Source organism: Eretmochelys imbricata, chromosome 6 (genome assembly GCF_965152235.1).
Source record: "Eretmochelys imbricata isolate rEreImb1 chromosome 6, rEreImb1.hap1, whole genome shotgun sequence".
Taxonomy (NCBI): domain Eukaryota; kingdom Metazoa; phylum Chordata; order Testudines; family Cheloniidae; genus Eretmochelys; species Eretmochelys imbricata.
This window is the reverse complement of record NC_135577.1, coordinates 77,250,889-77,268,954: the sequence shown is the minus strand read 5'-3', so window position 1 is coordinate 77,268,954 and position 18,066 is coordinate 77,250,889. Positions and strand designations below refer to the sequence as shown.

General features: G+C 41.2%; 1 protein-coding gene across 14 annotated transcripts in view; it reads right to left on the bottom strand.

The window, feature by feature from the left end:
- MEIS2 (Meis homeobox 2) overlaps nucleotides 1-3,064 on the bottom strand; it is a 181,406-nt gene extending 178,342 nt beyond the window's left edge. For 7 of the 14 annotated variants that reach the window (XM_077820301.1, XM_077820298.1, XM_077820299.1 and 4 more), the window contains exons 1-4: nucleotides 3,053-3,064; nucleotides 1,974-2,066; nucleotides 1,834-1,931; nucleotides 225-366 (exon numbers count right to left, since the gene is read on the bottom strand). In XM_077820301.1, coding sequence (XP_077676427.1) covers nucleotides 225-366; nucleotides 1,834-1,931; nucleotides 1,974-2,066; nucleotides 3,053-3,064 — 345 coding nt within the window. Of the gene's footprint in view, nucleotides 1-224; nucleotides 367-1,833; nucleotides 2,212-2,611; nucleotides 2,621-3,052 lie in introns of those variants that run through there. The other 7 variants (XM_077820290.1, XM_077820291.1, XM_077820292.1 and 4 more) reach the window with 3 other exon arrangements.
- Nucleotides 3,065-18,066: the final 15,002 nt, after the last annotated feature.

Genomic DNA, 18,066 nt, shown 5'->3' with positions numbered 1-18,066 from the left:
TGGGTGAACTAGTTTCAACAGTCTGGAACCGACTCTTTTCTGATGAGGCCAGTGTGGATCGGTGGCAGAACACATTTTCCACTCCACGCCCTAATCCCCAGTTCTAGTGTGGAATCAAAAGATGAGAGCCTCTCTCTCTGAAAGTGCGGTAATAGGTGCTTTGGGGTGGGGGGGGAGGTGTAGGGGGAGAAGCGGGGTCGGAGGGCTGTGAAAAAGTGCTGGACCTGTTTAGCGAAGACCGCGATGTCCTCGTTGAAAGAGTCCGAGGAGCAGACATCCCCGCCGGCCACACCAGGCTCCCGGGGAGTGCAGGTCGCCAGCTCGCACTTCTCAAAGACCAGCGCTAACAGGGGGAACAACGGGTGCCTACCGGGCAGTGACACACAAAGAAAGAGGGGGGGGAGAGAGGCAAGAAAGAAGAGCTCTAATCAACAAGTATACACACACACACACACACACACACACACACACATTACACCCTGCAGCCCTCAACTACGCCTTCAAACCGGGCAAATACAAATGAAAACTTCAAAAAAATATTTTAAAAATGTCAAATCCCAAACCGCATCCACTGTTCAAATCCCACAGACCAGAGACAAAAATAACCTGAACACCGAACAAAACAAACGCATGCACCCACTACAGCAGCTCAGCTGCGAATCGTACACTTTTAGCCACAGCTTTAAATAATATGAAACCAGGACAATCCCATCCCTACCCCCAAGCTAGACCCTAAAATGAGAAACACGGTAACGCGAACTGTTTGCACTTCTTCGTAGTTGGGGTTTTTCTTTATTATTTTTTAAAGGAGACTGCTAGCAAAAAGGTGGTGAAGTTTCCTGGCTTAGAAAGCACACCCAAGTAAAATACCAGCTGTCTAGATAACTGAGCTGGAGAGGGGGAGGGAGAAGCACTTCTAGAAATATTTTCCCATAATTGGAGTAGTCATGAAAAAAAATATCTCTGTGTTAAGTAGTAAGGGTGTGTTTGCCTCTTTTCCCCCTTTGTAGCTCTGATCGGGGGCCCTCCTTGTGTCCTAGAGGTTACTAGCTCTTCTTTTGGGGTAATTTACTGCCCTGAAAGGAACCTGTGTCCTTCCCTCAAAGCATTGCATTGGTACAGGGGTTTTGTTGTTTTGGTTTGGGTTTTTTAATTTTTTTTTTCTTTCTAAAGAAGGGAAGCTCTACTCACTGCCTCCAGTTTTTTTCCATTTCAAAGAAGAGTTGACTGCCAGAAGTGAGCCCCTCTATTATTACTCTGTCTTCCGCGATTTGAATACCTCTTTATTTACAGTGCTAGAGGAGTGTTATTATGGCATCTTGATCAACCAGAACAACACTGCTTCAGCTATAATCCAGTGTCGTGGTATCCACCCCCCTCTGTCTCAGCTCCTAACTTGTGCCTCTCGAGAGAAAAAAGAAAAAGAAAAAATAACTTTCACGTATAGGGGTGTATTTTCTGGTGCACATTTCCTATCGGTACTTTATGTCCCTCCGATGTCATCAGACTACAAATTATTTATTATTAATTATTATTACTGCCAATAAATAACAATAATAATAATAATTAATAATAAGCCACACTACAGGTCTCCCTACAGAGCGGTGATTTGTGTCTGTGACTCTCCTAAAACCCTCACTAGCCGTGTCTCCCAAGTCTTTTTCTCCAAAGCAGACTTTAGACAGAGTTACTTACCCCTTCAACCTCGCCAGCCCGGTGCCCACTGATGGGAGCCCTCTCCCATCCTTCTTCTCCTCTGCCTCCTTCCCCAGGTCCAAAACACACACGCCGCAAGCCGGGCTATGGCGCTCGGGTTACCCTGCATGTACCTACCCGTAGATCGCATCCTTGTCCCGCTTCAAGGCGTCGTTGACAGCCGATCCCATGCTGGCCGGCATGACATTGGGGTGCGGGGCGTGGGCTCCATAGTGCTGGCTGGCGTGTAGCGGCGGCCCATGGTTCAGGTGGTGAACCGGGGGGATCGGCCGGGGAGCGTGAGGGTCTCCGTACATGGAAGCCGGCACCCCTACTCCGTCCATCCCGCCGTAATGGGGCAGCTCATCGTACTGTCAAAAAATGGGCCAGGAGAGAGAGAGAGAGAGAAAGAGAGAGAAAGAGAAGGAGAAAAAGAAGAAGGAGGAGGAGGAAGGGAAAAAAAACAAAACAAAACAAAAAAAAAACAAACAACAACAAAAGTCAGAAGAGAGTAAAGCACCCAGACAGACCACAACACAGCAAAACCAAACAGGAATAGCCACAACGGAGGGAGAGTTATACAAAATGAAATAAAATAAAATAAAGAGCAGAGGCTAGCAAGGGCTGGGGAAGGCGGGGGGCCGTGTGAGGAGGTGAAGAGGTACTGGGGGGTGGGGTGGGGGGTGGAGGAGGTCTGCTTCAATCAAGGAAGACGAAACCCTAACAAGGAAACTGGGATGAAAAGGAAGGAAATGAGGGAGAAACTCGAGTTACTCTGAATTAGAAAGCAAAGAGCAGAAATAAATGAATAAACAGAATCAAAAGCAAATAAAGAAAGAAAGAACTAAACACTGGGAAGCAGGGAGGAGAAGGTAGGGTGCATGGGGGGAGGGGGGGAAAATAATCTGAAAGTTACCAGAAACATTATTTAGTAGCAATTCCCTTTGTCGTTGTCAGAGCCAGAGACAAAACAAGCAGCAATATATGAGGGTATAGATATATGTATAGATATCCTACGCAGCACGAGCAACGGCAGAGCAGCGGCAGCGGCGGCAGCAAGCCTTCCCCTGCGAAAGCCGTGCTACTGAGCAGCTAGAGTAGCAGGGAAATCGCACTGCTGGGGGAAAAGCTGGAGAGGAAAAAAGCGTGGAACAATTGCAGAGACACACACACACACAGAGAGCGAGAGAGAGAGAGAGAGACGCGCGCACACACACACACAAAGCTGGTGAATAATTTTTGCTGCTATTTTTTAATACTGGCCGCCATCATCATCAGCAACAGAGGAGAGCAAATCGGACAGGCCCCTCTTAAGAGAGGATTTATATATAGGTAAGTGTTGGAGATTTAAACCTACCCTTTGCGCCATCAGTCTGCGCTCCAATAAACTCCTGGATGTGTCGTATATTTAATATCCCAGTCCAGAAAAGAAAGTGATTTACAGTGAAGAAGATTCCTTTTTTTGGCAACCCACTTATAGACTTCGCCTATTCTCCAGTCTGGGTAAATAATAATAATAACAACAATAATAATAACAATAATAAAAAATAATCAGCCAAGAACCACGATGGTTGTGTATTTCTTCTTTTTTTCTCTCTCTCACTCTCTTTCCTTTTTCTCTTTCTCTCTCTCTTTTTCCTGTTTTCTTTCTCTAAGCAAAAAAAAAAAAAAAAAAAAAAAATTGTCAAGCCCCCAAACTGAAGGTTACGATCGGCCCGTCAGCAACCCACATGTAACCAAACTGTCGTGTCTCATGGCTTTTTGCCACTCCAGCTGTCAATCAAAGCCAGGGAATGTCAAGGTAGTGAATGAATGATGGTTGATGATGATGAAGAAGAGAGGAGGAATCTTTTTAACCCCGGTTTCTTCTTCCAGTAACTCCGCGTTTGGGTTTTGCCTTTTAGGATCGCTATTGGGTTTTTTTTTTTAAAGTACTAGGAAGGGGGGTGGGGAAAGATGCGAAGAAAAATTGAATAGTTTGCAAAACCTGGACTTCCCCCTTTCTCTCTCTCTCTCTCTCTCTCTCTCTCTCTTTTCCTGGTAGGTATTTTGTCTCTCTCTCTCTCTCTCTCTCTCTCTCTCTGAGATGAGTGAGTGTCAGTAAGTGTTGGCAGGTTGGCTGCTGGCTGGCTTATAGAAGAGGCTCAGTTTTGCAGCGCTGATCGGCGGGAGAATGAAATGACGGAACCCGGAAGTAGTGGTGGCCATAGCCAGTCCTACAACAGAGACACATACAAGGGAGAGGGGAGAGGGAGAGGAGAGCACAGAGAGAGAGAGAGCGAGCGAGCGAGCGAATAAAGCCTGTGATATGCAGAGTATGTAATCAGGACTGCTTCAACTCCACATGGGGGGAGCCATACAACAGATCATACCCATAGCAAATCAACCTTCCTTTTCATATAGGAAAGGGAGAGTGTGTGAGAAAGAGGGAGACACAGGAGGAGGAAGAGAGAGAGAGAGAGAGAGAGTGTTTGTGTGAGAGAGGGGAAGAGGGAAAACTGCAGAAAGCAAGAAGAAAAGTACGATAGAAGCCTAGACCTGGTTTGGTTTTCACTAGATTATTTTACCAGCAAAGTATATCCTGCTTTACTGCGTTGTTTAGCATATTGTTAACAAATTTTTAATCTTCAGATACCACTGTAGCCGCGAATGGTATGCACGTCTGTGGGAATAGACAGTTAAAATGTAAAGGGGCATATAAAGTTAATCTTCTATAGGAAACAAGCTTGCTTTAACAAAGTACTGCGTCTCTGCCAGAATGTTATGTTTAAAGGGTGGTTTCTTTCCTGTGTAAATTCATTACGCTGTTTAAAAAATTAATTTTCCAGGACATGAAGAGAACACCTCATTCAAACTATATTTGGCATTGTTCTTCATTAAGTGATCGCTTCTCTCAACCGCAGTTGTGATGTCTGGGGGGGGGGGAGGGAGGGAGGAGGAGGAAGAGGAGGGAAATCCCTTTAGTTTTGTGATGAGGTTTTTGGTCTTTAAAAGGGGCTTTAAAACAAAGTCATGGTTACTCTTTTGTATGATAAGCCCAAAATGTTATGTAGATTTTGTTTGCACGTTTATGTTGAGCCAGTCACTGGGTCTTGTGTGTACAATGTACTTACGTATGTATGTATGTATGTTGCTGGACCTTGCTCTAGATCTGTGTTGTATTTGGGGAATATATGCTTAAGTATTAACTCGGTAATGCCTTCTAATGGTAGTGCTAATTACAGTAGGGTTGTTTAGCAAATTAAGTGAGATGGTGCACCCTCCTTGAGCACACAATTAACTTACACACACACACACACACACACACACGTTAATTTTGGTATGTTTCTCTCGCCCAATCACTTTGCTGGAACTAAAACATGCCTTACCTCAGAGCAGTCAATTACCAAAGCTACCCAAGATCATCAATCATGGGGGATACTTGAAGTTTAGGGGAGGAGCAATGGTCAAACTATCGATTGCTGCACTTTTGTCCCCCACTCCCCCTTTTTCTCGTTCACGGTCCCCTGCACATAAAATCTAAAACAGACTATCCCGTTAATAGTGGGATTTATCAATGATTATGTATGTATCCAGTTGTGAATGTGGCCTCATACATAGATGGCTTTTAAACATACACCGCAAAAATGTATTTGAGTCAGTTAGGGATTATTATTGATATTTTAAGATTTTTTTTTGAAACTAACTAACTAACTAACTAGATGAATAAAAAAACCCAAAGGGTAATTATAGAAATTTGGCTAGATTTTAATGGGCATAGAGAATGAGCTCCAGAGGTCAATAAACCCCTCGAAAATGATGAATGATTGAGTACCTGTGATGATGATAGTGATTACCGGAGCAATTAAACAGTTTGATTAAATGAGCCATCATAACAATGATGTCTGCGGGAAATCAGCCCTCACATATAAAGAAAGATAGGGTGGCGGGCTGACAAACGCCAGTGGGCATTCCTACGAGTCCTGATAGCGGTGAGCCCTGCAGAGCAGCATGTATTTACAAATATGAGAGCAATATGGAGAAAAGTCACTCAGATACTTTTAGCCAGACTGGCACCCTCCTTAAAAATCGTCAGAAGCCGAAGAGCAGACCGGTTATTTTTCCCCTAGAGGATCTCCTCCAAGATTAAAGCTAGCTCTAAGAGCAACCGATATTCTGTGACTGACTTTCACGGGACTATAAAGAAAGGTGAGTAAAAAGCCCTTAGTATGTAGATCTCTTTCAAGCAGTGGTTAAGTCGATTCATTTTGCAAGGAAAAAGCCGGTTTTGTTGTGCAGTATTTTATACTCTGTCGTATAAATCGGTAACGCAATTCAAGATATTCATGGTAATGAATACTTGGCTAATCCTTTGGGTGCACCGAGACCTACAGAGCAGTAGGTTATGCAAATCCTTTCCTAGTTTTACAGCTGTACTTTTCTAACAGATTTTTTTTTTTAGAGATCTAGTCATTTGCTTTCTCGCCCCCTAGAAAGATGCCAAATTCCTAAACTTCATCGGAACCATCTGATTATGGTACTTCCAATATACCCAAGCTTTCAGGTTACATTTTAAATATGTGCAGCTTCTCAACTTATTTTCTAATAGTGGCAGAATGAATACAGCTGTATGTTTCATTTCAAATAGCTTCAATATGATGCAAGAAAGGGTCCTTCATTGTAATATAGCTGTATAAAAGTAATCTAGTTCTACTGAAGACTTCGTGTATTTGTTCAGATCCCAGGCTGGGTGTATTGTGATGAAAGTTTATCCGTTTCCTTGTAAAAAGGAAGTGTGTGCACCACTTGATTTACAAATAAGAGTGTGCTTCATTAATTATAGCATTATTTTATACTTCATTTTTTCCCACGTGCATGATTTTCATAATATTCAATGTAGATTTCAATTCTCCAGAGTAAAGAATTGCTAAAGAGCAACATAAATATAGCTACAAAAATAGCAAAAAGATGTTGCAGTACCAAACGCTGCTCTTTTCACAATTTTCATTTCAAACTAAAGCCCCCGAGCTGGCTAGCCGTGACCTGTGCGTGCCACCTAGAAGCAAGACCAACTTTTAAAAATGATTTTAAGCTGGTAGAAAGTAAAATTTCATATGATCAGGCAAAGGTTTTTCATGCTCCCCGTTGTGTCATTTTCTATGATCAGGGCAGAAGAAAGATGGAACCTTTTCCCACTATCCCAGTGGATTAAAGCATACAATATATGGGAATCTAGCTGAAAGCGCTACAGTTTAGCCATTAGAGGATCTAAAGTTAGTGTCCCAAAATGAAGCCTCGGACCTATTCAGGATTAGGTAGGAATGTAAGAAGCAGCAGAACTCTTAGCTCTTGTTAGTCGTGGTAGGTTTTTTTTTTTTTCTTCCTCACCTCTTGCATGGTGGGATACCCTTTAAAAACAGTAATTCAGGGAGATTAAATTGGCTGATTTCCAGTTTCGCGTGCACACACAACAAAGGGTGATCCCGTGAAAAGTGCGAGAGAGGCGCATGATTTGTTTTTTTTTTGTTTTGTGTGTGTTTTTTGTTTTTTGTTTTTTTTTCAGATTAGACCAAAATCCAAAGAGAAATTAGGTGTCCGGTATGGAAGTGCATCTCCATCAACAGCCAGCTCCTTTTGCCGAGGCTGGAAATGGTTTTAACAGGCGGTAAAATTTCATCTTGTGGTGTCAAATTGGGGTCAGTTTGGGGTTAGAGCTCTCAGTGTCCGAGAAGGAGCTGTCCAGCTGCGTGGGGATTCATTAAGGGCAAAAGATCCGTTTCAAGAAAAACAATACAAAGACAATCAGAGGGCTAAAGATCCTCTTCAAATCGCATTTTACAAGTGCACCAGAACAAATATGGACGCTGAAACCTATTCCCTTCAAACTCCCAAATCCGCTTCTTAGCTCTTGGAGGGAGTGAGAGAGAAAATCCGCTAAAATTTAGAGTCTGTTTTCAATCAGCCTTTCCGAAGTGTGGCATTTTAGCCTTCTGCTGGCTTTGAGATCTGCCTCTATTTCTGAGAGCCCCTGCAAAAACGGAGTTGCACAACAGGTAATATTTTAGTTGCAAGAAGTATATTCCATTGTTTATGTTAAACCACTGCTTTTATGCACAGTGCCATATTTTATTGCAAATAGAAAGTTTGGGGAAACAGGCTATGCTTACATGAAATCACTATTTACTGTTCGGAAATCCTCTACTTCCTATAGGCAGTCATTTTGGTTTAATAGATATTTTGGGTAGTTTACTTTGGGGTCCCTAACAGTTTGAAAATTACATATTGTTAATCTGGTTTATTAAATTCGAGTGGTTTAGATCCTTTTAGCCTTCCTACCTCTGTTAGAATAATTGACGCCTGGCTGAAGGGACAAATTATTTGAACCTTAATCTTGTTTGTAACTTTATTCAATGTTACTTTGATTGTTTGCTGAGTCGAACTATTTTTTGGATCATGCAAATTGTATCCAGAAATATAATCTATCCTCCACATTTGCAGACAAACTATAATGGAAAGGTAAGGGATATTGCAGAATAACATGAATTATTTTGAATATTTTAATTTGTATTTTTCTTGGAATATTGTTGAATGAAATGCATCAGATTTAATGACGAAAGAAGTAATTCTGTTTAAATGGTCTGTAGGATTCTAATACAACCATAACAGTGTATCAAACTCCACAGGAAGTTTTCTTTTCAGTGTACTATCCAGAAGATCAAGTGTAATATGTTACTATTCCATTCTTATTTTTATTATAAGGAATATTCCATATTTTAATCTCCCACATCAAGAACTTCACTTTGCTGATTTCTTTACTGTCTCATACGAAGAATAGGTTTCATTATTAAAACTTGATCCGTTTTTACTCTTTCAATCTAATTCTTATTTGGTTTTCCCCCCAACCCCACTTCTCCCCTAAATTATTCACTAAATATGTGGATTCAGGCAGCTGCATAATTTTCTAGGTCTGGTCTAGAATGCCCCTTTAAAATTAAGTACACTTTAGTTTCTTCAGCTCGCGGTGTGCATTTAGTTCTTTTAGTTCATTTACTTCTTCTCTCTCCCCCCCCTTCCAATAACGTGCTTTGCTCCCCCCCTCCCCTTTTCAGCAATCTATTACTTTTCGAAAATCTTTCCACTCCAGAAAGTCAATGGTAGCCCATCACGGTGAACTTTTCTTGACCTCCACTGCAGTATGATTGGGATCTTTGGAAGTTGGATTAGGAGGAGGTTCATTTAGTTACCTGTTAACATCCTCCCCCTGCCCCTTCTTTCTCTTTCTCTTTTAAAAACAACACGAACCTCGAGAGATCTAGGTTCTCTATTCACTTGCAAGTCCCTATTATTCTCCAATAAACTCCAGAGATTTAAAACGGCACTTGTGGGGTGGCTTTCCCCCCTCCCTTATTTCTCTCTTTCTCTCCTGTTTGTTCTGTTAAAGATCCCACAGAAGAGAAGAAGCGATTCAATAAACAGCCCTCTAGCGCTATCTGGCGGGACTCCAACACTTTCAGAAAAGGGCTTTTTCCATTCAGCCCCCAAATATTGCGCTTTTTTTTTTTTTTTTTTTTTTGGTTTTGCTTTGAACAATTAAATGAGACCAGAGCGTAGCACAGAAAAGCCTTTCTCACAAGGTGAGGGTAAAAGTGGATTCCAAATCTGGGAGTCCACTCACCCGAAGAAACATGGGTGGAAATCTTTACGTTAAGGTGTTCTTCCCCACCCTCCTTTTGCACCCCCCCCATCTATCCCCTCACTTTCTTTTAGGATAATTGTATCTTCCTTAAATCGGAACCCACTGCAGCGGCTTTTTTTGGGGGGTGGGGTGGGTGAAGAGGGGCATTAAAATAATCCCCAAGTCAACCTGAATAGGCACCCCCTAGAATGTTATGTGAACTGTATTTGAAGTGCTAATGTAAAAGGATAGAGCGTCTTTCACATTTTGTAGGCTGTACGAAATGTACACGTGAAGATCAGACCTATTCGGCATAAACAGACAACCTGGATACTTACATCGAAAGCAGAAAGGGAAAAAATACCTGTCAATATTTCGTAATAACGCAGTGGGGTCGGTGCAGAACTAGCAATTTGCTTTGTATTTATTGGAGGAATCCGTGGACATAAAACAAATCTTTCCAACCTGGCATCATAACAAAAGGAAAATTAGGGATTTAAAAAAGAGAGATGGATAATAAAACCGGTTTATTATAGCAACCACAGAGCCTTCCAGCTACACTTGCAGCTTCCTTCTCTCGCTCAATTAGTCACTTTTGTTCTCCGGCTGCCTACAAAACTCCAAAAGGGGGTTCGTTTTATACTGGAGTTTGGCTTGGGGTATGCAGAGAACAATGTCTGGACTCCCTTTGAAATGACTGGGACACACACACAGTCGAAGTACCCATTTCCCTCTTTGAAAGATCTACCCAGTCCATTGTCTGAAGCGGGACACAGATCTTAACTTAAAAATAAATAAATAAATGCTTAGAGCTTGGTCTGTTCATGCATAAAAGAAATGGCTGGCAAAACAATATAACGTGTTTCCTGGAAATATAGTTTTGAGGCTGGCATGAACAGCGCTCGCGGTGTTTTTCCAAAAGATGGAGAGTTTTATTTCTAAAACAATCGGCTCTCCTCTGTACGCCTTTCTGTTTGATCCCACAAAGAGCATGCAACATACATACATATTTGTGTTTGTGCCCCATACAAGAAATGCAAGGGACGTGTAACAGACCATACGGCCAGTTAGTCCTCATAATGCTTAGTTTGGCTGTAATTAATTGAAAACAGTTATTAGGTCATCATTGGCAATAGCGTAAATAATTGCAGCAGATTTTTACTTAAAATTGACCGGTCACAGAGTGATAGATCGATTCGAGGTATAAAAATGATGTATCAAAACATCAATGTCGATTATTTGAAATATTGTAGTCGAATCTTTTTATTGCTTCATCGGTTAAGTGTCTGAAAGTGCTGTGTTCCAACATATATTTATGTTGTCAATACTGTCAAAACTGTCAGTTTTATTACAGTGGATTTGTAATACATTTCGGATTTGCTCATTTACATAAAATACCTCCCCCCCGCCCCCCCCGCGCTCCGAGCCCCTCTCTCCTTTTCCTATTTCTGGAAAATCTATGTCAGTTAAATCAAAGGATTCAGGGCGCTGCTGCAGCAAAAAGTACAGACCCTGCTCCATTAAAATCCCCTTTCTGCCCCGCTTTACAAGTCTTGGGCTATTTCTCACTTGCATAGAGGTGGATTGTCCCTCACCTCCCATTTCCCCCAATAGAATTTAAACACTTTATCACAATCCCACTTAAATTAAACCCTTTAGGAAACTGGGACGCCTACACGAACAGACAAAGATGCACCTAAATGAGCCAGATCGCACTTGTGAAGACTGAAAAGCAGAGGCGAAAAAGGAACTGACCATACACGTTTCGATGGTAGTTGCAACAAGGAAGCAAAAGAAGCTATACATATAGGTGCGCTGTGTATTTCCCCTCTTAGCGGCTTTGTAAGTGAAATGAAAAACGCGAGTTAGGAGCAGTATCGACAGGTTTTTTTAATTCTCCTCCACTTTAACAAGGGCATCTCAGAACCGATCATTTGCTTTAAAAGTAAAAGCTTTTTGCTAAGGGGCAGCCAGCTGATTTAGGTACTTCTCTCCACTTTGCACGGAGAGCCTAGTAAAAGGAATAAAGGAAATCTACTTAAACTCTCTCGAGTCTATACATAGTCAAATTAGCCGAGTAACTTTATTCTCTTCCCTGGAGAAACTGCTTGTGAAAGGTTTTTCTGAGATGACTTGAATTTTCACTTGGGGATCTGTGTGTGTTCAAAGAGCGTATGAAGAAGTGGCCGGGTGCATGTGGAATAGGCAAGGTTGCATTGCTAACTGCAGAGCTTCTTTTAATGACCGACCAGCCCTCTAACACCTTCTATTTACATGCTTGTTTTAGCCGTAAGATTTTCGAAATGTAAACTGTGATTCATGGTCTAAATGTCGCGTGTGTATCTCTCTCTCTCTCTCGGTGTGCGTGTGATCCCTTCTGAAGTAAATGGAGAAGTATACTGCGCAAAGGGGGGAAATCGCCCCTGGGGTGCTTTGTTTACTTTGGCTTGTAAAATCCTGCTAGGGGATGGTTTCCGCAGTGTGTGGCAAGTGTTTCTTCAAGAAATTCATCAGCCCTTCTGCAATTACTCCGTGGTCTGCGGGAAGAGAGCTGCCATCACTTTCTCACGTCCCAAGGTGTTGCACAGCGGAGAGAAGGGGGGGGGGGGAGAAAGCCGAAACATTTAATTATAATTGAACATAAAATGAAAAACCCTCCCAAGATTGTACCTAGAAAAACTTCCAGGGAATGTTTGGGAGTGCTGGGTGTCGTTTTTTCTTTTGGGGAAAGGGGAACGACACCCCAGCTCGTGAAATAATTAGCTGGAACAATAAACATAGTTAGAATAAATATCAGTTAGAATTTCTGCGTTTTTAAAATTACGTTTCATTTTGCGGTAAGCCGTACAATTATGAATGCCTCTCAATTAAACACAATCCACTCGGAAAGCAGTTACCAACAATTATTCTTTAATCAGTTGGACTGGTAGCCCCAAATGATGCTGTTAAACATCAAAGGGACGCCTCAGAAGTTACCTTTTAGTCCTAAGTAAGAGGATTAATTTCTATAATTAGAGGGGATAAATATGTGCATAAACGCATCTAATTTTTGGTACACGCTCTCATCCTATCTGGGAGACAAGAGCGTCTCTAACAGGGCAAACGCAAGCAAGCCGGATTCCCCGTGGGCTAAAAGCTGACGTACCCCGGAGAGGTGTATATATGTGTGTGGGCCCCTTCGCACCTATAAACGTGATGGGAACTGAGACTGGGCTCGATTCTGTGCACGGGCGGCGGACCCTCAGCTCCCACCATTGCCATCAGTGGGCGCTGAGGCCGCAGGATCGGGCCCAGTAAATCCAAAGTAATTCAGCACCATTGTAAGATCACGGGATATATTTAAAAAAACAAAACAATCACTGGGGTCTGTCTCATGTTTTGATTCCCAAGGGGACAGTTTACTGCTCCCAACTGAAGCTCAAGACTGAGTTTAATACTACTAATAAAATTAGCATGACCTTGATTACACCCTGTATGAATATCTCATTTACCTAACGACTTTATGTCACGTACGCAGAAGGTCAACTTCCTTTTAACCTTTCCCATTGCTGCAGTAAGCATTCTCTTATAATCAATGGCTGTTTGAATAATCAATTCACATTTTATGATCCCTGACAAACTCAATATATGTGCGCCTCGTTTCAGCACGGCCGCCTGGACTTCCCAGGGCCGTTTACATGTGGGGGAGAATTTGCGCTGGGGTCGCCCTTGCAGCACCCGGGGCGGTACTTTCATCCGCCCAAGAGCCCGGAGACCGCGGAGAAGTTACTGATCACAGCAGCGTCCCTCCAGCCAGGGAGCGCACTGCCAGCCCGGAGAACGCTGCCTTGACCATGAGCAAACGGCTGGCTTCTCTGCTGGGGTTCACCTCTAAGTTTGGCCTGCTCCCCCTATTGCTGTTTTGCAACCACCCTTGGTCGAGAGCTTTTCCTTGTGATCATCAGCGTTATTATTTTTCAAAATAACCGTAAAGTGGAGTCCTGCCGCCCCCTGACTCCTGCCAGCCTGGGGACCGGTTGGTGGATAGCCTGGACGTGCTATTTCACACGTTTTTCATACCGTTCAAGCCAAAATGTTGTGCCCTCCCCCTCTTCCTCCATTCCCTCTTAGGAATGTACATAATCAAATCACCTGGGACACATTTCCCTTCCTCTATGTGCTAGGATAATAAAGGATTACAATGGAGAGTACTCCCACCTCCCGGAAGCTAAAGGTAGCCTCTTGCCTGATTGCCCCACCTCCTTAATGATGTCTGAGGGAAGCACGGTGTCTTCTTCAGATACTTTGCGCACATGTAAAACGTTGAATTAAACTTTGCATTAGATTAAATATCCCACTGACATTAACTACGTTCTCATCGCCACCAACTTCTTCAGTTTTATTTGGCTGCCCTAGGTCGGTCCAAACCAACCACGTGTGGAGCAACTTACCTCATAAATTGCAAATGGTAGGGAAAGAAAATGTACCTCAACCACATTTCATTATGAATAAAACAACAAAAGCTACGAAGTGGGGGGAGCTGAACTTTGCAAATGTTTTTGTGTAAGTAGCTCACATTTTGAGGTGATCTATTGGTGCGAGTCAGGAAGTGAGAGTATAACCCTGTTCCCTCTACTGGATAATTAACCCTGATTCATAGCCTTTTCTACCTAAGAAAGTATGTTTCGTTTCCCTCTGCAGAGTCCACGTTACCTACTGGTCATTGGTATGTTGTTATTCCCTGAAAGTAATTGCAGGTGATATTCTCCTGGGCAGACTCATTAGCCAAAGGCAGGGTGCCGTTGCCAGTCTTATAAAGTCTTCCAACAACTCAGTAGAAACGTGCTCCAGAGGTTTAGTACAAATGGGAGCATATTCTCAGCGCCCCAAACAATTGTTAGGTTGCAGCATCTTCCCCCAAGGGGATGGAGGTCAAAAGGGAAGCATTTTTCGTCCCACTCAATCAGGACATATTTCTGAGTCCCATCCCTCTCTGTGCATGGTTAAAGCTGCAACAGAAGACCAATTTAGGCATAATGAAGATATTCAAGTGTTTCTGAACCTTTGTCCTACAGTCTCCAGAAGAAAAAGCCCTATACACCCAGATACAGATGAGATAGTTGAGAAGGCAGCTTCCAAATTCATTAGCCTGCTCCCCTTTACATCCTTTTAAGATTTATTATATGCATCCTGAAAACACTCAACTGCCACCCACCCTTACAGACCTACATGTAACTTCTTTCTTACACATGTTTGGTATCACCTATCTGTCCGCTTCCATCACTCCTACTAAATAAATTACACCACAGGTGCTTAGAAAAACCCAGGGAAAATAAAACAATTTCACCTCATTTTGTGAAGGGAAAAATCTGCATGATTGTTTGTTTTATTTTAATTTTTTTCTGGTGTTCTTCATTTACATTTTTTTTTTATTTTTTTGAATCTTGGCAGGTTAAGCGGGATGGTTCAAAATTACAACTGCTGTGGAAGGGCTAATGCAGCTACCAAATGCCCCTCACAAGATGGATGAAGAAGAACTAGAAGAGACAACAAATAGGCTCATCAAATCTCAGGCTATCACTACATCCATGAGCAATTTCAGGCTACCTAAGAAAGTCTAGAGAGCTGTATTGATTATGAATTATGCTGGCAATTGTATGTTTTTAAATAAAAAAATAATGATGGTGTCAAAGAACATGGATATAGAATGAAGTGATTTTACTCTTCAAAGCAAACAATGAAGTTTCATGACTAGGCAGCTCATTGTATTCAGAGACTTTAATTACTCAGAGCTCCTTCCCTTACAGCTAGCTGATAAGACTCAAAGGGCAAAACCCATCTCTGGTGTACTCCACTGACTTCAATAGTGTTCCACCAGGGATGGATTGGCCTAAGTGTTTCTGGCAGGATTATGCTAATATAATAATATTTATAATAATCTTCATGCAGAAAGCCAGGAAGCCAGAGATTTGACCTCTGTTAATCATGTAGATCTGCACACTTCAAAAGACCTGAAATCATCTTGTAGGTCTCATCTGCTAGAGGAGAAGATGCCTTTGAAGGGAATCAACCTTCCAGCTGTGCTTCGCTTCAGGCAATCCCCTCCATATGTTGATAGCCTTCAATATTTTGGGGTCCAAACTTATAGACAAAACTCCCATTGATTTAAATGGGATTTTTGCCTGACTGAGGAACATGGCTATCTACCTGATTCTGCAAGATGCTGAGCACCCCATGAAAAGTGCTGAGTATGCCTAATTCCCTCTGACTTTAATAGGAATTGTGGACCTTCAGCACACAGTAATCAAGCTCCAGGCACCTCAGAGGATCAGGCCCTTAATTAGTATTTTAGCTATTGTCAGTCATAGTTTTTGTATGACATGTTTTCAGCACCATCTCTGATATTATGAAGTGCATGATATATGCTGCAGTTTAAAATATTTTCCACATCTGCAGAAATAAACAGGCTTCTTAAGTGATGAAACAAGATTAATCCACAATATACTAATACATTTCTTATAAAGCAAGTATACACAAATTTATAAACCTCCTAGTATTACGTCATATGCAATTATAACCCATCACTAATAGTTCTATTGATTGTGGCATAAAAAGCTCTAATAGAAGCAGTTCTTTGGAGTAGAGAAATAAAACAATAAAAAAAACCAAAAAACATAAGAAGTGTTTGTCCTGTACTCTTATCTTGAGGCCATATTACGATCACTATAAGACATATCCAGGCATGTGTCACACTTGATAATACTATTTCTTGGGTGTTTGAGGGCACTTGGCTTTACCTTGTACTTCACAACAGCTGAGCCATGTCACTTAGCTGCATGATCCTGGCTCTAGTGGAAAAAATTATTAAACTAGATATATTTATTGTTATTTTACACTAAATACTGAAATATTTCATTTGCATCATTCACACACATTAAAACACACATTCTTTCCAAAGGTTTTCTCTTGATGGAAGAGCTGATCAAATTATTAATTTTGAATACATACTAGCTGGTCAAAATAGTGCTATTTTCTGTTCTCAAATGCATGATTATTGATATGTGTTATGTTAGCACCAAAAAACCTCAAAGAAGGATTAGGGCCCCATAATCAATCCTTATTTCTGTGAAAGTATTCGTTTCTTGCAAGTTGAATAGTTTAGGCAAACAAATTTCAGTCTATGGGCCCTTTGCAAAATGTTCATTTAGACTCTTTGCAATTCATTATTCCTGATGTATGACTGGCTACCTTAGTCACATGGTATTAGTTCTGCTCTCCAACTGGTTGGCTAAAGTTTATTAAACAGGAGGTTAACAGCAAAAAGCAATAACAAATATTCACACCTGATTTTGCTTCCATTTAAGTCAATAAAAGGACAAAGAGCACCCATCACACCCATCTATGAGACGAACATCTGTTTGTACGAATGTTCACATATAGTGAGTAAAAAGGGATACAAACATGACAAACTAAACTCTCATTTGGAATCTGAACACCAGTTCCAAATATAGTTTTGCAGTATGAAATCAGCTCTATTTTTTGTGAAGACAATATAATTACAATTTTACAGCATTATTATAAAGAACCAAAATTCATGAGGAGAATTGTCCTAATTTTCTTCCCCTACCTAGGTTTAACTCCAAATTATTCTGTGTTACAAATGGGTCTGGTGTTTGGAGCAAGAAAAATATTGTTTGTCCCAGAGGCAGATGCTCCTTGATCTGTTGTTTTCAGATTTCAGCCATTGATAAGGTGTTGGCTGCACCCTATAGATTCAGGATAACAGTTTGATCTGAGAATAAATATCTAAAGGAGTTTTTAGTGTTCGAGGGAGCCATTCAATTTCTTACCTACCCCAACATAAATGGAAAAGTAGACATAAAGGGCTTGGTCCTGCATTTTTTGTGCTTTGAAACTTCCTATTGACTTTACTGGGAGCTATGAATATGTGAATGTTGGGTCCTTATTTTGATGGAAACTACTATATTTCTATATTGTTATTTTTACAGTTGTAAAACTCTGTTTTGTGTCTACTACCACCATACAAAAAGAGGAAGAAATGAAATATTTATGGTACCCAAGAGTAAAATATTGTTTTATCAATAAGTATCAATGGTTCCAAATCATGGCTTTCCAATTCAAATGCAGATCTGAACTGCTGTAAAGTTTGAAGGTGTTAGGATAAAGGGTTTTAATCCAGGCCTTTTTCCCTTACTAAAGTAATAAATAGAAATTGCTGTTGTTACAAAGAAACACGTTTGCAAAAAATACTGATAGTTTGAATGTGAAGTCAGCAGGGGGAAAAAGACAGGAAAAATAATTGGGTCTGAGTTTCTTCTCTGGTGTAAGCTAGGAGTAACTATATTGAAGTTACTGGAATTTCACTGGTTAAAGCTGGTGTGAGGGGAGAATCAGGCCACTTGTGTTTAAATAGATGGAATTACTTTAAGAGTATTTTTAAGAAAACAATCTGCAAATAAATACAAAACAACAGGGCAAATATAGACATATTACCTTTTTTGCGTGCATGCTTATTTGTAAGTGCAAATTAGATTTGAATATTCATGAGTCACAAATCATTGACAGTTTGAAATAATGCAAAATGAGGTGAAGGCAAGGGACATCAAAGAAATGCATCGTTAAATCAATAGCAATTTGATTGTGCATATACTTGTAAATTGCAGTTACAGTTTTTGACATAGGAGAAAAAATGTGCACGTGGTGAAGAAAGACATATA